We start from the raw sequence: 27,914 nt of genomic DNA on the forward strand, positions 1-27,914 counted from the left end.
CTTTTAGATTGTGTTGTATATAACTTTAAAACTTAATTGTATTTTTCCTTCTATTGGCTTTACAATTAATCATCTCTAGTTCCTTAAATAACATTGCAAGCTCACTATATCACTAGTGCTATACTTTCCTAGCTTTCAGTTTGATAATAGAAGATGACTGTTCACATTTCTATGAGTGTCAGCATTTTAAATTTCATAAGTCTTAAGGTTTATATTACATCTATACCTGTACATGCTTCACATGCACACACACGCATTATATTAACATCTATCTATATACATAGACCATAGGGAAACTGGTACTTTTGAGCAGCAAAGCTGCTGGCTGAGAATCCTAAAAAATCAGGAAAAGAACCACGCACTGTAGACAAGCTCAGCTGAGACTTCAAAGTAATCAGGAAATTATGACTTGCTTAGCTTAGAAATAGATTGAAAATAGTGTCTGTAAGTCCTTGGTCTGAACTGGGTCCTACTAGGATTTCATATGTATCTGTTGCCATGGTACTTAAAGTCAGTTTATCTTATTCCTCATGTGCTGGGCTTGTTCCAGTACAAGCACTGGTATGTTAAGCTTTGCTGAGATGATTTTGTAGATAGTTTCAGCCAGTTGTTCTGCCCTCAAGCATCACATAATGAATGACCTGTCTCCCTAACAGACAGACAGGACCAATGTAACAAAAATAAATAAATAAATAAATAAATAAAGCACAGATCCTTGTGTTGAGGCACAATAGTTTTCCAGCCTTGGGGAGGTAAGACTTCTCCCTCCCATAAGGAAAAACAATAGACCACACAGAAAATTGGTACTTGTCAGCAAACAGAACTGGCTGCAACTATTTACAAAATCATCTCAGCAAAGCTTGACATACCACTGCTTCTACTAGAACAAGCCCAGCACATGAGGAATATGACAAACTAAGAACCATGGCAACATATGCATATGAAGTCCCGACAGGACCCAGTTCAGACTAAGGACTTAGAGAGACAGCATCTTCAATCTGTTTCTAAACAAGTCATAATTGCTTGATAACTTTGAAGTCTCAACTGATGTCTTAATCCCTAAAGCTGGAAAACTATTGTGCCCAACACATGGATCAGTGCTTTTACACACACACACACACACACACACACACACACACACACACACACACACACACACACACACACACACACACACACACACACACACCTTACCCCCACTCATGTAACACAGGGATGCACGTACACAAGTATAAATACATACACACATGCAAACTGTGTTGTGTGTGTATGTGTTGAATCTACTGTTTATCTCGAACGGTTTGTGATCAACTTCTGGAGATTTATCTTCTCATTTTTGTATAATACTTTAAGTGCATTTGCTGAACAAATAAGCAACCCACAAAACCATTTAAACAAAAATAATTTGAACAAATCAAGTGATCCCCTAAATACCCACCAGTTTACAAGTTTGTGTGTGCATGTATACATTTATATACATACAAGATACCCCTTGCTTATTGTCATACCATGTCATAACTTTTTCTGATGATGTTTGCCTTTCTTCATTACTCTGCACATTATCTGTGGATTGCAGGTGTTTAGTGGGCGGAATATATTTGGATGTGCATAAAACTACAGTGTGTGAGAAAGAAAACATGAAATGGGAAATGGTTATAGTAACTAGACAAATAATTATCTTGAATTTTTGCTTACTGCTTCAGCTACCTTCTGTCTACCGCACACTTGCTTTGTTTACCTTACAACAAATGTGTTATATACTTCTCTAAGATACACTGCTACTGCTAATCAGTGTTGCTTTGGTCTCATGATGTTTACATGCTAAATAGCAAGTAACAACACTTAGCCCCCTGCAGTCACATGGGCCCACTCAAACAGATGCTTGTGCTAGCAATGTAACTAAGATGGGAAGTATGCTGTTCTGTAGGCTTGGGGGTACATGATATAGGTTGATAGAACGATACTAGGCTATTGGCCTGGAGGCCCTTATAAGCCTAGCCAAGAATTTCATCCATGTTCCACAAAGTCAGCACCTGTTTTCCCTGCCCAGCAGGGACACAGGTGGGATCCCAGGGGTATATTTTCTGTTTCCCATCCAGTCGTCCAGGTTCCTCTTAAAGAGTGCTAGTGAGGTACTCTGCTTGACATGGGGAGGAAGTCTATTCCACAGATGGGGGAGTCATTGGGACACAAATCTATCCCGTCAACAAGTTCTATTAATGTCACAGACCAGGTTGAGACCTTGTGTGTGGGTTGTGCAAGTGGAGTTTGATTTACAGATATGCAGCAACACCATCAAAGCTGAGTCTGAGACGGCCTTGTATGCCAGTCACAGGTCACCTCTGAGCAGTCTGTATGAAACTGAGTATAGGATAGATATTTGAGACCCTGGATTATTCTGGTCAGGAACCTCTGTAGTCTCACCAACTGCTGCTTGTGCTTGGTAAGGTACATGCCGAAGGGGCATTGTACTCCATAATGGATCTGATAAGGGAGGAGTACAGGGATGTTATGGCCTCCTTGTTCCTGGATGAAATACCCTTACTTATGAGGTAGGCCAGGTAGAAAGCCTTCCGTACAATGGAGGCAACATGGTGGTCAAAAGTCAGGTTGCTATCAACCTGGGTGCCCAAGTCCCTCACGACTGATTGCGTGCTTAGTACATTGTTATTAATGTGATAATTAGTGGGTACACCATTTCCCCCAAAGGGGTTAATGATACATTTCTTGGTATTCAGTTTGAGGCCATGCTTCTGGCTCCAGTCAGTTTGGTTAAGGCTCTCTTGGAGGCTGTTCACATCACTAGGGGAATTTATGACAGTACCCAGCTTGTAATCATCTGCAAACTTGGTCAGCCACAGACCACTAGTTTTGGCTTGCACCTCAGAAAAGTATATCCCAAACAGTAGAGGCCCCAAAACTGATCCTTGGGGTAAGCTGCTTGTTACAGGTCTACTACTAGAGGAGCCTTCCCCTATTTTGACTGAGTGGATTCTATCAGTGAGCCAGTTAGCTACCCATCTGGTAACATATGGGTTGATGCCTAGCTGGGCAAATTTATCTATTATGCCTGAGTGGGGAATAGTGTTGAAGGCTTTGGCTAGGTCAAGGTAGGCGTTGTGCACTGTCTTGCCCTCATCCATGGTTTTGGTGACTGTTTCGAAGAAGGCAATCAAGTTTAACAGGCATGAGTTCCCTCTGACAAAACCAAACTGTGTGGGATCAAGCATTTGAAAGTTGCCAATGTCCTTGTTTATAAGGTCCGTGATAATGCATTCCATGGCCTTGCAGATCAGGCTAATTAGGCTGATGGGCCTATAACTGCCTGGGTTGCTGGACGCTCCACCTTTGTGCAGAGGGATGAAACTGACTGTCCTCCATTCTGCTGGGATGAATCCGGTGCACAGGCTTTGGTTGAATAGGGTGCCTAGTGGTGCTGAGAGCTCCTGCCTGAGTTCATGTAGGAGACAGCCAGGGATGCTGACAGGTCCTATGGAGGCTGTATTTTTTGCCTTTGAGAGGGCATTAATAACCTGCTCCCTGGTAATGAGGGGAGGGAGCAGGTGCTGGGAATGTCCTGGTTTACTGATGGGGCACAGGGGGTGAAGTTTTCACTGAACTTGTCTGCCAGCAGGTTGGCTATATCTATGACATTTGTGTATATGGTATTCTTGGTCACCAGTTAAGAGCAGATTTGGGAGTTACCTTTGAGATTGCAGACATATGCAAAGAAGGCCTTGCGATTGTCCTTAGTGGATGTGGCCAATTTGAACTCGAAGTTAGCCTTAGAGGATTTCACCAGTGACCTTATTTGCTTGTTTAAACAAAGGAGATATTGCTTCCAACTTCACAACTGCTCCTTCTTGATCCTGGATAGCTATTTTTACCTTATAGAGTCTGTTTATTGCTGTTGTCCATGAGACAGGTTTACTCTTCCTTGAGGAAGATAATTTGGTCCTGTCAGGTATTGCTGAGTCCATGCAGCTATATAGGCATTCATATAATTTTTTGGTGTAGGATTGGACATTAGTGCTTGATTCAACTGAGGGGATGGTGGCTGTGAAGCTGCTTATAGCTGCTCTCAGGAGGTTGTAGTCAGCTTTGGAAAAGTTTTTGTGTTCGACCCTGACAAGGTGGGGGTCATGGGAGATGGTGACTTCGAAAGTGATTGCTTTATGGTCTGATATTACCAAGGAGGATGACACTAGGGGTGCTATAGTGGCTACTCATGATGGTTAGTACCAGGTCCAGGATATTTTCATCTTTTGTGGGGGTGATGACTAGCTGATCCAATGCACTGGCATTGATGAAGTTGAGGAATCTCTGGCCATTTGTGTTTGAGCTAGAATAGGTCTTCTACTCTATGGATGGGTAGTTAAAGTCGCCCAGGATCAGGGTAGAGGGTTGAATCTTGATGGATTCAAGTAAGTCCAGATAAGTGGAGTGGGCTTCCTGAGTTATGGTTAGGGGTCTATAGCTGGCTTAGATTTGAATAGGTGTTTTATCAATAGTTAACTGCACCTGGAGTGTCTTCTGTGTGTCATACTGTTTGACCACCCTGGAGGTGTGTATGTCTTTGATAAATATTGAAACTCCACTGCTTTTGGCTTTGTAGCCCTCTGTATGGGGTCTGAAAGTATGGTAGGAGAAGTAACCTAGTAAGGCTGGGGTGCTCCTCACAGCTCTGAACCAGGTTTCAATGACTGCACAAATGTCAGCATCTTTCAGGGCAAGGAATACTTGCAATGAGTGCAATTTCATGTTAATACTCCTAGCGTTTAGCAGCATGACCTTTAAATTTCGTTTAGAAGAATTTTTCACATTGGTAATTTTGTCCTCATGACTTTGCCTAAAAAGGCACTATGGCGAGGTAAGAGCCTTTGCCAGAAGCCTGAATCCCAGGGGAGACAGATGAAGGCCATCTCTGGCAAAGTATCATGGTCTGTCAATCATGTCCTCCCAGGCTGTCAGGTACTGGAACCCTTTGGAATGACACCAGAAATGAAGCCAATTGTTAAAGTCAATCATTTTCTGGTTTGTACTGAGGCATCATTCTGGGTGATGGTAGGATGTTGCTTAAAGACTAGGGACATACCAGCGTGGGACACATATTCAGCTAGCTCAATCATATCTCTCTTCATATAGTCCGGAGAGGTATTTCTCAAGTCATTCACATCAACATGGACTATGACAGAGTCATAACAGTACTTGTTGAGAGACATGAGTGCGTGAGTGATATGGTGGATTCTAGCACCTGACAAGCAACTTACCGTGATCTTCCCCTTATGCCTGGTGAGGGGCACATCTGTATGTCTCACGATAGAGTCTCTTATGACTAGTATGTTGGGTTTGTGGCTGGGCCTTAGAGACTGTGAGACACAGACGTGTATTATGTGTGGTGCTTGGTGTGGTGGGTTGTGATGTGCATGTGTGCTTTTGCTTCGGAGGTCTCTTTTAAGTAGGTATGTTTTTGTTGAGAACCTCCACATATGTAGGAATGTACTGTACAGGTGTGGGTGGTGTTACAGGTGTGGTGCTTGTGGTGTTTGTGCAGACAGCCTTCTCAGTGCCAGATGTACTGGTTTGTGACTGAGACAGCAAGGGTTCTAGGTTCTTGATGTAATTGCATCTCTCACATATTGTGTTCCTAGGTGGTAGAAGAAGAGGGTTGTCCTGGTACAAGAGGCAGTTACTACACTGTCTCAGGATGCCCACGTCAACAAGACTAGCAGGAGAAACAACAGGAAATTGTCCATGGTTGTCAGAATCTGTGGAGGAGAGGTAAAGCATGGTCGAGTGGGTACTATCAGAATAGAGTATATATAGGTGTGAGTGGGGCTGTATAAAATCACAGTAGTTGCAAGGGAGGGCATCAGTAACACAGGAGTGCTGGTATGGGAAAAAATGCAACTGAGATACCTCACAATGAGTTAGGCGCAGCGGCAGAGCACAATGAGCAAACAAGTGCAACACCCTGCAAACACAGGGTATAAATACCAGAAAAGATGGAAGAATCTAGAAGCTCGAATTACTACCCAATCCTGCCAGAGCCTGCTCTTTCAACCAATCACTCATGCTAGAGAAGGTCAGGCAACCCTGTTACTCTCACTAACAGTGAAGACAAGACACTATCAGCAAAAGATGGCTGTCAGAAACACAGGAAACTCAACAAGCAAACCAGGCCTGGATAACAGCAGACATCTTTCCAGACTATGCTACCTGACTAAAACACAGAAACCTCACAAAAAATGCACATGATGCTTTTGCTGACTTTGTGCTGAACACTGTTGCATGATTTTGGACCAGTCTTTAATTCTGGAGTTTGTCTTCTCAATAAGAATTTTAAATGGCATACTGTTACAAAGAGAAAATACACTGTGCTTTTCCAAAGATGCATTCGAACATCTGTCCATCATTTGGAAATATTTTAAAGCTTACAGACACTACCAAGATCCTTATTTGTGCCCCATCACTTCCTGGATTATGGCATTGTTTTTATTCCTACTTTTCCTTCAAGAAGCTTGGTCCAGTCATCTGTCATCCTTTCTGTGAAATGTTATCTAGCATTCCCCAAATGGCAACCTTCCATCATCAAACTCTGTCTTGTTCATATATGTACATTGTATGTACATTGTATATGTTACATACTTATATGCCATGAATATCCTTGTGGTATCTTGGAAGGGCCTTACATTTTTCTGCCTTTTCTCAACACAGTTCATGTTAAATGGCATTAATCTTCTATTCGATGACTTCTGCACAGGGATTTTATTTTCCTTTTCAGAGCTACCTCTGTCTTCTGTGATTATTATGAGGTCATCTCCAGAGCAGCATTCATTGCTCAGTCTGGGGGGGTGCTTTCCAACTGTGTGTGAAAAGAAAGAGCTACAATCACTTCTCATTTCATCCTGGCAATGTTTCATTCTATAAACCCCCTTTGTTTTATTTATCTTCCTAGCTCTTTCATGCTTTGCTTGCCTACTTGTTTACCTGTAGGCCATCTAATATCATACTGTAAATCCCAGGTCCATTTTATCTTGAAACTGATTTACTGTTTCCACAACTGTACACTCATTATGTTTTTTTCCACAAATGGATTGCTTTGTAGTTTGAAACAGACTGTAATTTGTATATTAATCATCTTTTTTTTTTTTACTTTTGATTATTAGCCAACAGTAATAAATACTTTTACAATGTAAAATCATATTAACTATGGAGTTAACTATGTACATATTTACATACAGCCAGACATGAGTAAATGAATGATAGCAAATTAAACAAAATAAAGATATTTAATTTAAGAATGGTTTCTTTAAGAGGAGATTAGGTCCATTTGTAGAGTATCAACCAATGTCAAAACTTTTCTCCAAGGATTATTAGTTAATGGCATTAGAAACAATCTTAATTATTTGGTTTTAACTTCCATCAACACCGTCTTCTTTAATAAGCATAGAAATTCTTCTCTTCCAGGTACTATGGTAGACTTCCACTTCTTTGTTATGTATTTCCTAGCTATAGCTAATATTGTCCATAAAAAGTAAAGATTAGTTCTTTTTTGATAAACCTCTTCAGATATACTCAATAAAATTAAAGCTTTGATCAAGACAAAATTATCTGTACAAATAGCCTGTAAGTTATTAATATTTTCCCAAAATGGTTTAATTTTTATACATTCATAAAAAATATGAGACCAGTCAGCTTTAACAATCTGTTGACATCTCCAGCATACTCCATTAAAAGAAGTATTGATTTTTGAAATTTTATCAGGAGTTAAGAAGGATCTATGTAGGGATTTCCAGGTAAATATTTTCCAATACTGAGAAATGGAGGTTAATTTTACTGAAAGTAGTATATTTCACTTATTTTCTGGGGTTAATTGAATCGAATATCCTCTAGTAATAACTTGCCAATATGTTGTTTTGGGTGCTGTTTTGTAGTTTGTTATTAAGTTGTATAAGTAAGAAGTTCCATTCTTCATATTTTCATTATTATAAATAATTTCAAGCAATCTACTTATAAACTTAGGTGTAGATGACAATGATGAATTATTTAATACTCTACATAGATCCTTTGAGAATGTCAATATATTCTGAAGCATTAACCATTCATTAGAGTTTAATTCATAAGTTGACATCATATATTGTATATCCAGAACTTCTTGATTTTTTATACAGTGGAGCCAACAAATTAGTTTTTTCTGTTCCCAGTGAATAAATACTTCTTTATGAATTCTATCTGGAAAATGTTTTGTAATGCTGAAGGGGATTAATGTTGGAAACCAGATCTTTAATTCCATGTTCATATTTATAAACTTTCTAAAATGATCGTATAAATGATTTATTACAAATGTCTTTGTTGGTTTAGATATATTATATTGTAGATTTATACACAATGAATACCATAGTATTTGTATCTATAATAGTAGTATTTTAGTAAGTTTATTTTCATTTAATAGAATCGTATGTAATTTTTTTCCATTTGGATGTGTAACTAGGGTTAATCCATTCAATCACAGTTTTGAGTAATGTAGCATTTATATATGATTCAATGTCTGGGAAATGTATTCCTCCCTGATCCCATTGTCTTATATGATGTGCAAAAGCAATTCTGTTTCTTTCAGGGTACCATAAGTATCTTAGTAGTGTTGATGTCATTTTCTTAAGATAGGATCTCTCTGGGATTAGCAAAATAGCTTGCACTATATATAAAATTTTAGGGAGAAGAACCATTTTAATCAATTGAAGTCTATCTTCAAAGACTAGAAACAGATTATTATATTTATTCACTAGAGAATCTATTATGTCAATAATCCTTTTATAATTATTTTGTAGTATAACTTGTATATTGTCATATAAATCTATCCCTAGGTATTTTATTATTGTAGCTTGCATTCCTATGATACTATTCTTATCTACTTGTATATCATTTTTTATTTAATAATAGATATTTAGACTTTTTGATTATTACAGCAAAGACCTGAAATCTTATAACATTTCTCTAAGAGAATATCTAGTTCATCTACGACCTCTTTTGAGTTCAATAGAGTGAGAAGTACATCATCAGCAAAGAGCATGACCTTAGAGTTATATTTGTCGAATATATTTAATCCTTTTATCTTTGGATTGTTTTGTATTAGTATAGCCAATAGCTCGATAGCCAGTGCAAATAAAATGGGTGACATTGGGCATCCCTGTTTAGTACCTTTCATAATTTGTATAGGTTCAGAAGTAAAGGGTCCTAATTTGACATAGGCTAAATTATTTTCGTATACTTTTTTAATAAATGTAATAAAGGGAAGAGGGAATGCATAAGCTTCAAGAATTTTAATTAGATAGTCCCAATTTAAGGAATCAAATGCTTTTTCAATATCAAGTCCTATTATCAAGGCTTCTATATTTTCTTTATTTAGATAATCTATTAAAGTCAATATTCTTTTAATGTTATCATGTGTATGTCTATTTTGAATAAATCCAGTCTGGTCATCGTTAATGATTTCATTTAATTGATTTTTTATTCTATTTACCAGGATGGACATAAACTCACAGCAAAACGTTGTCCGTTTGATTCTCAGCTAAAGCGTCTTCTGTGTGGAGACATGCGTGAAGGGGTGTACCTTCATTGAAGGTGGTGCGTCAGAGCTGGCAACTCGGCACGTAAAAATCTTCTACCAATCATTAGCGGACCGGAGTTCTGCTGTGGCGACCCCTAACCGGGAAAAAGCCGAAAGACACAAACAAACCAGGATGGACATAAAAATGTTATAATCATTATTTAGTAGTGAAATTGGCCTATATGAACTGCAAAGGCTAGCATCCTTTAAAATGGGTATAATTAAAGAGTATTTCAATGAAAGGGGAATAATTGCATGGGTTTGAATTTTAATTAATATCTTATGTAGCAAGGTGATTATATTTTTGTGAAATAATATGTAAATTTCTAAAATTAAACCATCCATTCCAGGAGATTTACCAGATTTACTGTCTTTAATTTTATCTGTGACCTCTTTGAGTGCAATAGATTTTTGTAAATTTTTTTGTAAACTATCAGGTATTGATTTAATATTAGAGGTCATATTTCCTAACAAGGAATGGTCAATTGTATTATATGTATCTTTATAATGATTACTGTAGTAACATTTGAACGCGTCTAATATGTCTCCTATTTCCGAGACCTTCTTATGTCTTTCTTCGTGTAGGATATTAACAATGGAATTAGATTTTGATTGCATTTTGACTTTAACAGATAAGTTATGTAGGTGTTTCGGAGAAGTAGCATAAGAGTTTATTTTTAACCTTTCTATGGCTAAATTGGTTTTATGACTTAAAATATCAATATATCTTTTATTTAGCTCTTCTATTTCCTTCTTGTTCTCAATTGTATTAGAGTGATTTTTTTGATTTATATAATGTGAGTTTCCTTTGTAATTCTTTTAGTTCAGATTCCCATTCTTTGAGTTTATTTTATACCAGCCAATCACTTTTCCATAAATATAAGCTTTTAGTGAATCCCAGACTATTACTATATTTACTTCTGAATTATAGTTTATGTCTAGATAGAAATTTAGTTCTTTCACTAACCATTGTTTAAATTCTTTAATTTTTGTAATGTATGAAGGTATTCTAGAAAGGAATGTTAGTGGTTTAAAATCTACTTGTATTTTAAGAACTAGTGAATTGTGATCTGATAGAGAGCATGGGATTATTGAAAAAGAAGTAGTTTTGGATTGAAGATCTTGTGATATAAAAAGTTTGTCTATTCTGGTTCGAGTTTCAAGCCTATAATCTTGATGAGAGAATGACAAGGAGTTATTATCAATAACATTAAAGGTATCTATCAATTTTAATGACTCAGTCCATTTTTTTAGTATTTTTGCAGTAGCTGTTAAACATGGAGATATTTTATTGGTAGGTTCAGAAGTGTCAGTTAGACAATTAAAATCCCCTCCTATTATTAGATTCCCTCTGGAAATGTTTATGATTTGGTCTAGATGCTTTTTAACTGTGCCTGTCCCAATACCAGGAAACCAGTATAAGTTAGCCAATGTCCATAACCTATTATTCAACTTCAGTATGACTACAGCTATAAGCCCTTCATTATTGATATATTTATATACTATTTCAGGGTTTAGGGAATTATTTCTCCATAAGATTATTACTCCCCTTTTCTTAGATTTAAATTTAGAGCATGCTAAGGTCCTATAATCACTTGGATTCCAACTAAAATTATCATTAATTTTGAAATGAGTTTCCTGTAAAAAGATTAATTGGGGTCTATTTATCTTTAAATATCTTAGTAAGTTAGATTGTTCATTTGGATTATTTAATCCATTTATGTTTAAAGATAGTAATGTGATACCCATGCCAAGTTATTTTAAAGAAGTATTTAAAGTGTCAATATATTTTCCTGAAGTCATCTCCTCAACATAAAATAAGAAAAAAATATTAGTTTGTAAATATCCATCTATCTCTGTGTAAGATGTTAACTTTAACATAATCAATAAAATTAAGTCAGGCTTGGTGAAAATAATTAATAACAAAAAAAAAAATAAAGAGAAAAATAGCATTAAACTAGTTTGTACATTAAAACTTGCCCACCATGGAATGAAATACATTTCTAGTCCATCAGATAGATACATCTGGTGAACTATCCCACTAACTTCCTTGTTTCATTCATTAGAGCTCCAATTATACAATCTTAAATAGTAAAGGAGTCTATTAAAATATTTTATATGATTTATCATTCGACAACAGAAGTAAATGTTTGTATATATCTATATATATATATATATATATATATATATATATATATATATATATATACACACACACATACATACATAATTAGTAACTAATCAAATACACATTTATTTATTTATTTTATTTATTTATATTTGTTGACCGGGAGTGTCCGACTGGACGTAGGTCCATTTTCTGCGGAGGCCCGGGGAGAAAAGCTCCACAGTTAAAATAAACAGACAGTAGTTACATTGGATTACATAGCGATTAACAATTTACATAGCAATTACTTACAACATATTTACAGATGAAGAACATAGTGCACCAGTAGACAACTAGAATCTTTATCTGTGAAGTACATAGCAGACATTAACAAATGTTACAAGAAGAAGTTCCTGCTGTATAATAAGTACTGGCTTATGAGCATCTGAGCTTGCTATAATCAAGGTAGTTAGTGGAGTGGAAAGAAAGGTAGTGGTTGGATGGGGAGGGTGATATTAGAGTGGGAGTTGCAAGGGCATAGCCAGCATGTTTTTGGTGCGCTTTTAGTAAAGTTTTGAAGTGGGTGCATGATGGTATGGAGGTAATTGTGGGTGGTAGGGAATTCCATAATTTGGCTATGGTGCAAGAGAATAGTGCTTCACCAGCAGAGTTATTGGCTTTAGTGATCTGCAAGTGATTTTTCTTGCTGGATCTTAGTGGTCTGGTGGTGCGATAGGGTTGGAGTAGATTCTGGAGGGATGGGACATTTAGTGGATGATTTACTAGTTTGTGGGCAAGTGAGAGTTGATACCATTGAAGGAGGTGAGGGAGTTCAAGCCAGCCCAGTTCAGCAAGTGAGAGACAGTGGTGATTACGGTAGGATGCCCCTGTGGCGAATTTGGCGATTTTGTTGTAGCAGGTCTCTAGCTTGTTTAAATCGCTTTGCCTTAGGTTGGTATATATTGGACAGGCATAAAGTAGGGTGGAGATAAGGTGGGAATTTGCTATTGAAATATTTGCTGCTTTGGTGAGAAGTTGCTTATTTCTGTATAGCGCTCCTAGTTTATTGTGGACTTTTTTATGGTCAAGGATATGTGAATGTCAAATTTTAGTTTATTGTCTATTTCCACTCCTAGCAATTTGGTGTGTTCAGTTGGGTATATAGTGGTGTTGTCTTTTGCTGTGATGTTAAAGTGAGAGTTGTTTTGAGTATGTTTCATGGGTTGGAAGATGAGTAGTTTAGTTTTGTTTGGGTTGAGTATTAATTGGGCATCGGATAACCAAGTTTCAACAGAGGAAAAGGCTTCCTGTGTGACTTTTTGCAGTTTGGGTAGGGACTGGGCTGAGCAGAAGATGGTTGAGTCATCTGCGTATTGTATGAGTGTACCATGTTTGGTGGCAGAGGCTATATTATTGGTGAAAACAGAGAAGAGTAGGGGTCCAAGGATGGATCCTTGGGGAACCCCTATGGAGACAGGTAGTTGGGGAGATATGTCATTCTGCCATACAACGGATTGTTGGCGGTCAGACAGGTAACTCTGAAACCAGTTGGTGACCGATTGTGAGAAGGATAGGTTATTGAGGACAGAGATAAGTTGTTTGTGTGGGACCATGTCAAATGCTTTAGATAGGTCTAGGAAAGTAGCAGAGGAGAGATAGCCATTGTTTTTACGCTGAAGGATAGTGTTAGTAAAGGAGAGTAAGGCAACGCCTGTAATAATGAATATTCAATTTTCTGAACTTGCTCGAAACACAAATTTCCAAGATATACAGTAAATACTTAATTTAAACTCATTAGTTATTTAACACCTTTGTCAGACAAACTTGTAAAAAATAATAGCTATTACTGATGGTTATCATATCCTAAATCAAACAGACAAACAATATGTATATTATTCTACATATTAAAGGGACTGAGCAAATAATCCATATCAAAAATGTTTAAATCTTGCTCTTATTAAGACAGCTGATAATAAAGTTGTGTGTAAAGTTTTCCTAGAGATGTATATGTAGATGTATTCACATATTAATATAACACAACACTTTTATATAGACAAGTTTCATGTGTTTCTAATAGACTAGATACTTAGATTTAATGTTTGCTTCTACTAAAATGCTTCAAACAAACTGTGTTAAGTTCCTGTACCTAAATGAATGTAAAATCATGAAAAGCTGTTCGGCCCATTTGTGTTACTATAAACGTTCAGGCTTCTTAAAGAATACACATACCGGTGACCAATCACATCAACTCTCATACATTGCTATAGCTACATTAAATATTCAATAGCTAAATATGTACATAACTGTATACATAGCTCGTGAGAGCATGAGATTTTAAATGCTTCTTTTTAACTTCTCGAGAGTGGTTTTCCCCGGTCAGATGGATTCCTGTGAGAAAAAATCTATGTTTTAAACATTAACTCATTCTTTATTAACTTTTATTTAAATAAGGCACGAAGAGTGCCTTCCGAGAGCTTCCACACCAGACACTGCACACACCATCTCACTCAGAAATCAACAACCAGTCGCCTTAAGCATCTGTACCCATTCAATAGTGAATCTGAAACCAAACCACAATCACCCCGCCAAACACGGACATCTCCCCAATTTCACAGCAATGTCTCCTTGTCAAAAAAAAAAAAAAAAAAAACCTTCAGTAAACCTCGCAGACTACATTTTACTGAATGCTAGACTCACTCGTCCAAAAATCCTCCAGGGGACTTCATCCACAGCCCGCAGCATACCTTGTCAACCCAAAGTTATATAAAAGATCAATCATACAAGCTAAACTGGAGATCTCTAGTCGATGGACTAAAATAAACATGTTAGCTCGTCACTTCACTTTTATGTAGCTAGGGCCAAGAATGAATTCCCTTTCATAACAAAAACACTCGAACTTCATTCAAGTTGGATAGAGAGTTATCCACTCTATTCTAGCACGACAGTATCATTTATATGACAGTTCATTTTTACTTTAGAAAGGAAAGTTTTTGAACAACCAAATATTCAACAGCAATAACGTTCAAAGGACATTACAATATCTATACACCATTATATCACTACTAAGGGAAATTTCATTTAGTGCTTAGGTCACAACAAAGCAATGGGAAAATCTATTATTTATTAATAGTTGTTGTATCTTTCAGCTTTTCCCGGTTAGGGGTCGCCACAGCGGAACTCCGGTCTGCTAATGATTGGCAGTAGATTTTTACGTACCGAGTTGCCAGCTCTGATGCACAACCTTCAACAAAGGTACGCCCATTCACGCATGTCTCCACACAGAAGACGCTTTAGCTGAGAATCGAACAGGACAACGTCTTACTGTGAGGCGACATCGCTACTGCAGCACCACCTTAGGTTAAATATACTATATAAAGAAATAAGCATAAAATAATAAATCAATTACCACAGAACTATGAAATAATACTTTGCAACTGAAGTACTACTATACTAAAATCTAACTATAGGTTATACTTATAATTAAATATTTATAGAGAGAAAAAAGAAATCTAAATAAATAGATAAATAAGGTAAATATCTATATATAAAGATAGATAACAAGGCATATAGCAAGTTGAGAGGGTTGACAATGTTAAAAATAGATTGTTTAGTTAAAATATATCTCAGATTTATGAATTTTATATGAGGTAATAGAAGCACATACCTTTTTTCTTTTACTATAGTATTACTTATATGTATGAAAATGAATGTTATGTAACACGTTTAGTCCATTTAAAAGTCTTTTAGCTATTAGGTTTCAGTTGATACTTTGAGGGACTTCACAGAAGTAGGTAATTTAGTTTCAGTTTTCTGTTTCTTCTTTTTGACATCAGTTCAACTAGTTTTATCAGTGGATCTCTTCAGGGACGGGGATGCCCATTCCATTTCTTCTGGGATGGTTATAATGTTATTATTTTTGATAAATTGAAAGGCTTCTTCCAGAGTGTTGAAGTTTCTCATCTCACTTAGGTACTGTATCCTTATCTTTGCAGGGAAGGCTATTTGAGCTTTGATATTATTCTGTTTCAGAATTTTTATTAGTGGCCATGCCTTTTTCCTCTGTTCAAGAACTTTAGTGGAGTAGTCATTGTCAAATCTTATTAGATGTTGATTATATTTTATTGGACTTTTCCTCCATGCTGTTTTTAGCACCAGTTCTTTGTCCATAAAGGATAACAATTTTATTATAATTGATCTTGGTGGCATAGAGGCAGAAGAAGAGGATGATGCTGGAATTCTATTTCCCAAAGCACGATGTGCCCTTTCTATGCCAAATGAAAAGCCTTCATTAAGATTTAGAATCTCTGGTAGCCACGAATTTAGAAAAGAGATAATGTCTTTTCCCTCTGTATTCTCAGGTAGACCTAAAATCCTGATATTTGATCTTCTCTCCCTATTCTCTAAGTCATCTACTTTGTTGGAGAGCCAGGTATTTTGTTTCAGGAGAAAATCTGTTTGTGTCTCCTCTTCTTTAAGTCTTCCATCGATGTCAGATAAAGAAGTTTCAGTAGTTATCCAAAACTGATGCTGCTGAAGCATTTCTTTAAAGACTTCTGTTTGTTTCTAAGAATTCTCTTTTAGATTTTGTAGATTAACCTTGAAATCATCCATTTTTATAGATAGTTCTTGTAATGTGATAGTCACCATTTGCAGTTCCTTTTTTAGTGACAGTTCAGAGTGAGAGTTCTTCAGGTTACTCATCTCTTCAGCTGCTGTGTAAAGACTCCTGAGTATTTTGACAGGAAATGTCTTGTAAAAATCCACCAAAATTTGTAATTAGTTATTTTAGACTATTAACTAAATATTTATAAAGTTTTGTTAGAAAAAAAATTAGTGAAATGTCCTGAATTTGATACTAGTTTATGGAGCTCTAAAAACTGCTGCCTTCAGATAGCCAGCTAGGCTCCGTCCATATTAATCATCTTGTGAGTATGTGAAATGCATTGCTTGGTTAATTTCACATCTATCCATTGCTTAAGATACTTTTGGAGCTGAGTAGCTGGGTACGGAAAACAAACATATGTAAAAATAAGAAAAGAATATTAAAAATGCAGTGCTGCCTATGAGACTGTGCCAAGTACTAGGGTCTGAAACATGCTAAGATATCTGAAATACTCAGTTTCTTGATGCATCAAAGAGTCATCTAGTTCCACAAAAATTAAGTAATGTGAGATTCAACAGTTTTGTTCACTCAACTGATTTTGATTTGTCTAGAAGCGGAGTCACGTATGAATGGAGACCTCTTACCCCATTGATGCAGTGACTTCAAAGAAATCAAATGCAGGGCTACAAGGGGGCATAGCCTCTAACAACGAAGGTAAAAGGACTATGATCCACATGATAAAATGCAGTCTATGGATGCTATTTAAGTGGGCAGTAGTATTCATAGACATAGGGCACAGAGGCATACAAGCACTCTGCTCACTATGTGCTATATGAAGGCATTCTGGATCTCTAGCTATGCACATGGATCTTGGTTCATAATATCAATTTATCTACACACACCCCTGTAGCCCAATAGCTACTGTGCTATGTTGCTTGGCAATACAGAATAGTACAGTACAGTATAGAACATCCATGTATGAACCCATGCTTTCTATACTTTTGCACCTAGGGGTTGTTTATTGCTTTACACTCTGACATAATGTCTGACTGTGATTTATTTATGTTTGCCCAGGTTAGTCTCACTAGGCCAGTGTCCTTTCTTCAGGAGAGACCCAACGTGATATTCATTGTCACCAGGGGAAATCTGGCTGGGCTACTACAGAAATTTCCTTATTCTTTTATGGGTTCTTTTATACTCTCCTGACCTACCATTAGTTTAGACACATGGGGGCAACTGGATAGATAAGTCAGCAAGCAAAGGAGGGTAGTATTGCTGAAACTGAATTCATCCTCAAGTCTTGGTGAGTACCTTCATGAGGTGGACCCTGTTTTTCACAAAATCTCACCAAGACAGCACTGATATATAGACTGTATTTTATATAGCATATATATCACGGACAGAAATAGGTCAAAAATTAAGAAAGATAGCTGGGTGCACAATACCCAGTATAAAAAAGTGCCCAATCCTGGTAGGTGCACTGGTGCTAGGACTGGAAAAAAGTGACAGTGTAGAATCCTGAAAATATGGAACCATTCCTATAATGGGACCAAACCAGGTACAGGGGGAGAATGCCCCCCCCCCCGCTGTAGAAGGAAGTAGTAGTCCAGAAAAATCACAAAAACTGATAGGCCAAAGAGCCGCCATAAAGATGATAGAATGGACTATTGAGGATAAGAAAGAAATTATGTATTGTTACTATTATGCAAAAAGGCCAGAATTTCCAGACACAGTATATACAAAAAGATTAAGAAAGAAATTAGAGGAAAGAAAAATACTTCCACTAGAAAAATAAAAAATTGTGTTCATTAGTACAACAGTTTTGTGAAAAACATTATATAGACCAAAAAACTTTGATCTGTTTGGAAAAAGAAGCATCTGAGGAAGTGCAAAAATATAAACAACAAAACCTAGAGATTTCTGAAAAGTATAAAACAGTATGGACATAGGAAAGAAAGAGAAATATGATATAGTGCAATAGTTATGCAAAGTCGAAAGCCAAATTAACCAATACAAAAAGGCAGCTCCAAAGATATTTGAAGAGAAATACAGGTAAAGGCATCAAGATATGGAAAATTTCACAAAAAAAATACCACAAAGGGGGATGTAGAAAAGAAGATTACTATAGTAGAAGTTAAAAACATAGAAGTTGAAGTTATGGAATATCTTTGAAGTGAAGAAATTGGTCTAGAAGGTCTAACATAGGTAACACAGCATGATGGAATAAGTCCCCAAAGTAAGGAAAAATAGGAAGATCAGGAGACATCTGAAGAAGAAATATGGACATGGGAAAGAAAAAGAGATTAATATACTGTAATATTTATACGAAGTAAGAAGCAAAACTAAGCAATGCAAAAAGAGCAGCACCAAAGATATTTGAAGAGAAATACAGGCAAAGGAATCCAGACATGAATAATTTTAGAATACAAAAAATAAGAAGACAAAGAGAAAAAGCAGAAAAGAAGATTAGTAATGGGGAAGTTAAAGAAAGAGAAACTGAAGTTATGGAGCACCTGCGAAGTGAAGGATTCAGTGTAGAAAATCTGACTCAGTAAGCAACAAAGCAGGATAGAGCAATAGACACCCAATTAAGGAGAAACCAGTAAAACGGGAAACAATTGGTCAGTTGCCATATGAAGATATTTTGGAGTCTGCCATAGGAAACAAGTATAAACGTTCACTTGAAGCTGAACAGCAATGGAAGGAACAGGAAATTGTGGCAACTCTGACGCAGTCAATGATAAGGAGTGATAGGCTGGTGAGTTCCCATATGACAGGGCAACGGATGACACAGGATGAAATTGAAGAGAATGTGTCACAGGAAGATACTATAGAACTTTTTATAGTGTGTCCACAGAAAATGAAGAACAAACAATGTGCCCTCAGTTTAGAAGAAAATGAGGTTGTGAGGCTGCCAGCCCAGCTAGCTGGAATTTTGTAAGTAATTTTATGTCATTTGTGAATTTTAATATGATTTGTATGCTTGTCTTACAAATGTAAGAACACTATATGTTATGTGGATATTAAACTACTGGTACAGAAGTGTGTGTTAAACTATATGTCATGTACTGAGCTTTAAGAATGTAACTACAGTGTACTCTACTGGAAAGGAACAGAAGTGTATATAAACTATATTAATAGTAGAACTTGGAACATACAGAGTTAACTTGCAAAACTCTAAGACAAGTAAAGAAGACAGGATGTCTACAGGTAGAAGTTCTGTCTATTGTCTGGAAACAGAAATAATTACAGATTTCCAATGTAAAAGTGTTTAACTGTTTTACGACTTCCAGTTCTAAGCACACTTCAGAGAGTAAAGTATTTTTGACATAGAGGTGCTAAATTTTAAGTTTCTGTTAGCCTGGAAACTGAAGGCAGAGGTGACAAAGAGTGGTTTCATCCAGCTGACCCAGCAGTAATGTGTTGTTATTAATTTAAGAACTATTTCTTAGGGAAAGTCTGTGCATTTTGTATTTGTCTTTGGACCTAGAAACATCCTCTCATCAGCACTTCTGCTTTGCTAACAGTAAGTACTAGATTGCAGTAATCTCTCTTAGAGATAGGAATATAACAAAATTTGTTTAGATATGTTCTGTATTTTTGAGACTGTCGTGCAATGTTGTTTTAAAATATTTCTTGTGATTCTGAACTCTGTCTCTGCATTGAGTTACTGAGTATTGTCTTGTTCTGTTATTAAATATATTTAAACTTTTTAATTGTGGCTGACTGATTAGAGCTATTTAAGCTCTTAGTGTACTCGCATATGTATTTGGTGACACTTTACAGGCCACTCCTAAATAGCCTTAGTCTTGGTCACACTTACCATTTGGATAATAACACAGTAGAATTGGTCATCCTTTGTAAGGGCCTTATAGTAGCTGATAAGTAGTGTTTGGTGGCAGCTGGTACTACCTTATAGTCTGGGCAGAAGGGGGCATAGCTATTGAACTTGTGCCATCCTTCCCCAGGAGTGTCTGTGTGTTTGTATATAAATCACATCTCAAAGTGTGTGTGTGTGTGTGTGTCAGCTACCTGGGCAGGGACACAAAGCACTGGTTGGACAGACAGGGTGCTGGAGGTTTTGGCTCGACCACTTGGCTGAGATCTTAACCCTATAGCTGTGCTAGTGAGGAGTCTTATTGGTGATCTGGAGAAAGAGGCAGAAATCAGCCCCAGACTGACTGTGATCTCTGTGTGTTCTTAAGGGGAAATTGTACTTCACTGTGTGTATACCTGTCATCCTCCCAATGTGTACGTCCCTCACTGGTGTTAGTGGTGAGGACGTAGGCTCCTTGATTACTGGGCCAGTGCAGGGGTGTCACAGAGGTAAGAAAAGAGTTGCTTGATATAATACAGATAGACATATTAAGATCAAAGAAAGAAATAGACTGCAGAAAGTCAATAAAACCCAAAAAGTTACAAGTTTGATAAAAAAATGAACACAGTAATTAGGATTGTTCACATAGATCCATGCGATATAACAGAAGTAGTAAGGATATATTATTGTGCAGCTAAGTTAATAATAGATAAAATTCTACTGCAAGAACACAGGGTAGTAACAGAACGTAAAGGGAGAAATCGAATACCATCATGGAAGTATTGGATAGAGAACACTACAAACCAATTAAGACAAGGAAGTGTCACTCTTAGAAGAGTATACAAGAGGGAACAGATAAACAAAGATACTCAAAGATAACCATGATAAAAGCAATGTGCAATATTATAACGGATCAGGATGTATCACACACTATCGCAAACAATAAACTAAAAATATCAGCATGTGCAAAAAAAAACTTAGAAGATACACAGATAAATATAAAGGAAAAGTACAAAATAAGCAATTTATTGATGACCCAAAAAAGTTTTATAGAGAATTAGGACACAAGGTAAAAGGAATTAAAAGACCACCAAAAAAAAAGAAGAAATAGATACATTTTGAAGAAATATTTATGAAGATCCTGTGGAGCATAACAAAGATGCTAAATGGATGGAAGTAGTAAAAGAAAGAAAAAGAAGTTCAAATTTATAGGATATGAAATGGGATGAAGTAACAGTCAGAGAGAGATTGAAACAAAGTTAAGAGAAGCCTCTAAATGGAAAACTCCAGGCCCAGATGAAGTACCTAACTTCTGGTTAAAAGTATTAACATCTTTGCACGAAGATTTAGTCATGAGTAAGAACTATTTATATGCGCACCTCAAATAGGCAATCCTAGCTAACAACAGGAAAAAAAAATACTTCCACTTAAGAGTGAACCTGCAAGCTACCCTAAAAATTATAGACCAATAACTTGCCTTCCAACAAAGTATAAACTATACACTGGAATTGATGCCGACAGAATTTATAGTCATTTAGAAGAAAACTCCATTACAGCAATAGAACAAAAAGGCAATAAAAGAAAGTCATATAGAGCAAAAGATTATTTGTTATTAAATAAAGTCATAGCGGAGAACTGTAAAAAGGGGAAGAATCTAAGTATGGCATGAATTGACTGCCAAAAGCATTTGACAGTAACCAACATTTATGGACAAAAGAGTGCTTAAAAATATATAAGATAATATCCTACACTGATAAAGTACATCACAGTGACCATGAAACAGTGGCAAACCACTTAGCAGTTAAGCCATGATAAAGGTCAAATTATTATTTCAGGGATAAAAATCCAAAGTGGGATATTTCACTGTGACTCTCTGCCACCATTGCTCTTTTGCCTTGCCCTTAATATTTCAGGGATAAAAATCCAAAGTGGGATATTTCACTGTGACTCTCTGCCACCATTGCTCTTTTGCTTTGCCCTTAACCCATTAAGCTGTTTGCTTAACAGATTAAGTCATAGCTATAATTTGGCTCCCAGAAAACACCAAAGTGTGAAGACATCTCATCTTCTCTTTGTCATGGATTTAAAACTGTATAGCTGATGAGATGAGGAACTGAAAGCAACTGCAAGTAGTCAAAACTTTTTCACCTTTAAAGCAGGAACGTTGCAGCACCAAGAAAACATCAGTTGAGCAAGAGGAAGTGTATAAATATTTGGGAACTGATGAAGGATCAACAATAAAACATGAACAAATGCGAATAAAACTCAGTAAGGAATATTTTAGAAGGCTTAAATTAGTACCAAAAACAGCACTGACATCTAGGGATAAAGTCCAAACTATAAACCAATTTGCTTTTCCTGTCTTAACTTACAGCTTTATAGTGACAGATTGGCCCCAAAACATGTTAGACAGGTTAGACAGAAAAACATGAAAGCTGCTTCACGCTCATCAAATGATTTATAAAAATCAGTGCATACCAAGATTATATATCCCATGTTCTGAAGGAGGTATGGGTCTCCTTGAAATTGATTACATGTATAGATCTGTAATTGTGGGACTGCACATATATCCACTGAACCAATGTAGTGAAAGTTCTTAAACATGAGGAGAAATAGTCTAAGATGACTTCCCTCCTTAGTTTAGCAGAAGCATATCGGCATCAAGCAGGAATGGAAATCAAACCAGAAGTAAATAAAAATCAAGCAGCATCTGAATGTGCCAAAAAACGAAAGAATATAAAGTGAAGGATCAGATGAGAAGACAAGAAATGTGGAAAATGCATAGATATAGCTGCAAGTATAGGAAACTCTTGGAACAACCTTATGTTCATCAGGATTGAATGCAAGAATGGTTAGTGAGAGGTGAATTTAAAATAAAAGATGAAAGGTTAATATTGCCTGCCCAAGATAATGGACTATGTACATGTTAGTTTACAAAGTCCATTGAACATGTGGGAGAAGTGGACAAATGAAGGTTTTGTAAAACAGAGCTTGAAACAGTGGCACATCTTGTATCTGGCTGTGATATACTAATGGCAGAAGGATTGTATACTGAAAGGCATAATAATGTGGCAAGACTGTTGCATTGGGGATTGTGCAAGCATTATGGTATTGAAGTGGCTGAAAAACATTGGAAACACGAGCCACAAAGCATCACAGAAAATGATGAAGTTTATATCACATGGGATCACACATTACCAACAGTTCAAAAAATATATACGAGAAAACCAGACACAGTAGTCCATGAAAAGTAGACAAAAGTAGTATTGATTATTGAAATTGCTACAGCCAGTAACTACAGTATCTTATGTACAGAGAGACACAGCGTTATAAGATACCAGGATTTGCAGGCAGAAATGAGGGCAGTGTGGAAAAGGATACCCAGACAATTCCAGTAGTAAAAGGGGCAACAGGTCTTATAAAAAAGAACACACAAAAAAAAACAATAATCCTCCAAAAAGCTTGTGATAACAAAAACCAGGAAAGAATTTTAGCAATAAAAAGTTTTATTCTTCACTTTCGTCCTCCTATTAAAAGACTTCCTCAGAACAAATTGCAAAACACCAGAACAAACTTTATATATCATGACAAAACATCCTAATCAACTCAATTTCTAATAATCTAATTAAGCTAATAATACTAAATTACTAAAATACAGTCTTATACATTTTAAAACATGTAAACACTATTTTAACAAAGTTTTATACAAAATAATGTAAAGAAACAAAAGGAAAAATGTTCTACCAAATTAATTTACTTTCAACAGCCTGTAATTCAAGAAACATTTGTAGTGTACTTTTGACTGCAGGACGTACCCTTACCATTAACAATGCGTCATTGTTAAGCCCGTTTTGCTCTTTAGTGGGCTACACAAGGAATAATGTTGAGTTGGGTTAGCTTAATAATACCTGCATGAGGGATGGTGCTGAATGCCTAGGTCAGATTTACAGCCTGACTCACATCCAAAGCCTTGGTGAACTTTTCAAAGACGTCTTCAGCAGCAGAAGGCTAAATAATTTCTTCAAGTCAGGAAACCTCTTGTTTGCAATCCTCTGTTAAAAGCATACCTCATGTAATTTGCAATATATCATATGGGTTGTGGAAAACAAATAAGTAAAATAAAATATGACAGTTCTTTACTAAGCAATAGTTTACACAGTGGTGTTAGTATGAGAAGTCTGTCTTGTGACACTGAATTTATATTGAAAATTTATTAAAGAAAAATAGTTTTGCTTGCCAAACATTAGTAATATCGTAGATAAACCAAAATTTGTATTTCATCTGCACAAGGGCTTTCCACTGATGTACAGCAAGACTGAGTGTACTTGCTGTTTTAAGATATTGCAAATTAACTGCAGATTACGCAAATATTTTCAGAATGTTTTCAAAACAGCAATACTACAAGCCTATGTATGTTAAATGGCAAGTTTAAGTGGTAGCATTGTGTGTCTTAATGCCATGTATAAGATGACAGCATTTGTTTGCTTGTAGATCACATAACTTTCACAATATCAGCGCAGATCTGAGATATAGTTCATATTTATCTTGTCTTTACCAAACAAATGTTTACATCTCTATAAGTGGTTCAGGCGCCCAGACAGTGAGACATTTCCCTGTGGTACATTTTGATGGAGACACATGGCTGAAGTGACATTCAGCTGCAGAGAAATACGTCTGTTGCAAATTTCCTGTCAGCAAACAGAAGCATACGTTACCATGCCCACAGCTTTAATAACCAAGTGTATGGGGGTAGAAGAAGTAATGAGTGTTGTACTCAATGTACAGTACATGCTTATTTAACTACAGCATGTAGAAGTATACTAGAGCATGGAAGAAATCATGCATGCTACAGTAGTCACATTTATGCTCCAGTATGCATTTTAGGTAATATTCCCTAAACATTGGGAAGGGGGCAGTGGTCCACACACACAAATTATAAAGGCACAGCCCACTGTGCACTGGATTTTTACTGCCACTGACATGCCCACTGTCCATCCTGCTGCTGATGCCTGCCATACTGCCTGCTGTCTCATGTTACCTTAGGGGCCATGAAAGTACAGTTGTGTACACTTACCATAAATGTAGATGTTCGAGTGTATTCACTATTGCAGTCATCACACTTGGGTTATCTACCTGCAGGTAGCCCTCAGTCGGCCCAAATACCATAGTCTTGGGATTTCTGCATCGGATGCTGTTGCCTCTTCCATGGCATCAAGTCATCAGGGGCATAAAACATGCAGCCGATGCCATTACATCAGTTTTTCTTGCCCCAGATGTCAGGAGCCCCCAAAATGGGAAGCAATTACATGGAGTGGAACACCTCCAGTAAAAAGTAAATACCACTGCCATAAGATATGGCCAAAAAGAGGATAGGTAGAAAGAATAGAAAAGTTAGGGGGCTGGAGGGAGGGTAACCAGGACTGCAACAGTGAATACACTCAAACATCTACTTTTATGGTAAGTGTACACAACTGTACTATGTTCTTCGTGTTTCACTGTTGCAGTCATCACACTTGGGTTGATTCCCAAAGCTGAGGAAGGGTGAAAGCAGTCAAGAAGTATTAGGGCTAGCTAGCAGGCCCTTGTAAGACTGCTGTGGCAAACTGAGCTCTGGATTTAGAAAAGATAGGTAAGTTTTAATGCTTGGCGAAGATGTGTTACAGACCTCCAGGTTGTAGCTTCCAGGATGTCCCTGGTAGGGACTCCCCTGAGAAATGCTGTAGAGGTTGAGGTAGTCCTACTGTAATGAGTTCTGATCCCCTGTGGGGTAGGTTTTCCATGGTGTTTGTAGCAAAAATGGATACAGTGTGCTATCCATTTGGAAATGGTTTGCTTTGAAATGGCCTTGCCCTCTGCCCCTGTAGCAAAGCTGACTAGCAGCTGGTCAGATTTTCTTAAAGGTTTAGTTCTGTCAAGGTAGAACCTGAGCTGTCTGTGCATGTCCAAGGAGTACAAAATCCTTTCCCCTTTATTCTGAGGATTATGGAAAAAGGTTGGTAAATGGATGGATTGGTTTAAAGCCACACTGGATTCCACCTTGGGCATAAATTATGGGTTAGTCCTGTGGGAAACCCTGTTCGCATGGAAAATAATGAAGGGTTCCACAGACATTAGTGCCTGTAACTCAGACACTCTTCTTGCTGAAGTGATGGCTAGAAGTAAGGCTGTTTTCCAAGAGAGGAATTTTAACTCTGCTGCAGCAGCAGGCTCCAAAGGGGGAAGCATGAGCTTCTCTAGTACAAATTTATGCCCAAGATCTCCTTGGTGGCCTTAAATTGTTAGTTCCTCAAAGGAACTGTTTGAGGAGAGGGTGAGAAAATAGAGGTGGCTCAGTATTGTAATGAGCTGAGATGGCAGATGCATGAATTTTAATTGATGATAAGGATAGGCCTTTGTGGAGTAGCTCTGCTAGGTAATCTAGGATTTGAGGTAAGGTGGGCACAGCTGTGTCCTTTCCTTGAGACTGGCTCCAAGAACAATATCTTTTCCACTTTTCTGAATAAGATTTCCTAGTACTAGGCCTCCTGGCCTCAAGGATGACATCCAGCACCTGTTTGCTGAGGGTTGCTGGTGGTGTATTCAGGGGATAAGCCAGGCTGCAAGGTTCAGGGTTTGCAGCTGTGGATGCAAAATCTGTACCCCCTGCTGGGACAGCAGGGAGGGGGTGTGATGTAGGTGCCAGGGTGGCACTGCTGTCAGACTGCGTAGGAGTGGGTACCAGTGCTGGCGTGGCCAGTCTGGGCCAATAAGGATTGTCCTTGGCCTGTCCTGTTTGATCTTGAGTAGTACTTTTGATAGGAGGGGCAGAGGGGGAAAGGCATAAATTGAGAGGTTTTCCCATGTAAAGGATAGGGCATCCACTTTCCATGCTTGGCTGTGGGGATTTCTGGTGCAAAATTTGCTCAATTGATGGTTTTGGGGGGAGGCAAAGAGGTCCACCTCTGGAGTCCCCCACCTGTGGATTAGAAGTTTGAATGAGTTGGGTTCCAGCTCCCACTCGTGTGGGTCCAGTAGATTTCTGCTTAAGTTGTCTGTCAGTGAATTTTGTTTGCCTGGCAGGAATTGTGCTTGCAGGTGCACTTGGTTGCTCAAGGCTGTGTTCCACAGGGCCATGGCTAACCTGCAGAGTGGGTAGGAATGAGTTCCCCCCTGCTTGTTTATGTACCACGTAACTGTGGAGTTGTCTGTCTTTATCAGGAGTTGTCCTGGAAGGATACAGTATTTGAATGCTGTCAGAGCATTCTGTACAGCTAACATTTCTTTTTGATTGATATGCAGGGGAATTTGTCATGGGCTCCATTTGTCTTGAATGCATTTGCCGGCCATGTGAGCCCCCCCCATGCATAGTCTGATGCGTCTGTTGTCAGGGTTTGGGTGGCAAGGGGTTGGGTGAAAGGAAGTCCTTTGTTGTGGTTGCATGCCTCTGCCCACCAAAGGAACTCTACCCCTAGACAAGGAATGATAGGAATCAGTGTTTCCAGGGCCTGTGAATGTTGACACCAGAAACTTTTTAAGTACCACTGAAGTTTCCTCATATGCAGTCTTGCATATGGAATTAGTAGAATGCATGAGGCCATGAACCCTAGGGCTTGCAGTATTTTTCATGCAGATAGCTGGGTTTTGGTGGCCATTAGTTTGAAGTAGTTTGTCAAATAAACCTGTTTTTCTGGAGTGAGGAATGCCATCTGGGAATTTGTGTTCAAGCTTGCTCCCAGGAATACAATCTTTTGGCTGGGCACCAGTTGTGATTTCTTTTCATTGATGGTGTACCCCAGAG

At 37.5% G+C, this 27,914-nt stretch overlaps 1 protein-coding gene across 4 annotated transcripts in view; it reads right to left on the reverse strand.

Moving 5' to 3' along the window:
* CDKL1 (cyclin dependent kinase like 1) overlaps positions 1 to 27,914 on the reverse strand; it is a 1,528,511-nt gene that overhangs the window by 25,103 nt on the left and 1,475,494 nt on the right. Inside the window, exon 9 of one of the 4 annotated variants that reach the window (XM_044074295.1) lies at positions 14,815 to 14,824. The exons of the other annotated variants lie outside the window; for them this stretch is intronic. Coding sequence (XP_043930230.1) covers positions 14,815 to 14,824 — 10 coding nt within the window. The remainder of the gene's footprint in view (positions 1 to 14,814; positions 14,825 to 27,914) is intronic. 4 annotated transcript variants of the gene reach the window in all.

This window comes from Protopterus annectens, chromosome 6.part0, assembly GCF_019279795.1.
Source record: "Protopterus annectens isolate FY-2018-M chromosome 6.part0, PAN1.0, whole genome shotgun sequence".
Classification (NCBI taxonomy): domain Eukaryota; kingdom Metazoa; phylum Chordata; order Ceratodontiformes; family Protopteridae; genus Protopterus; species Protopterus annectens.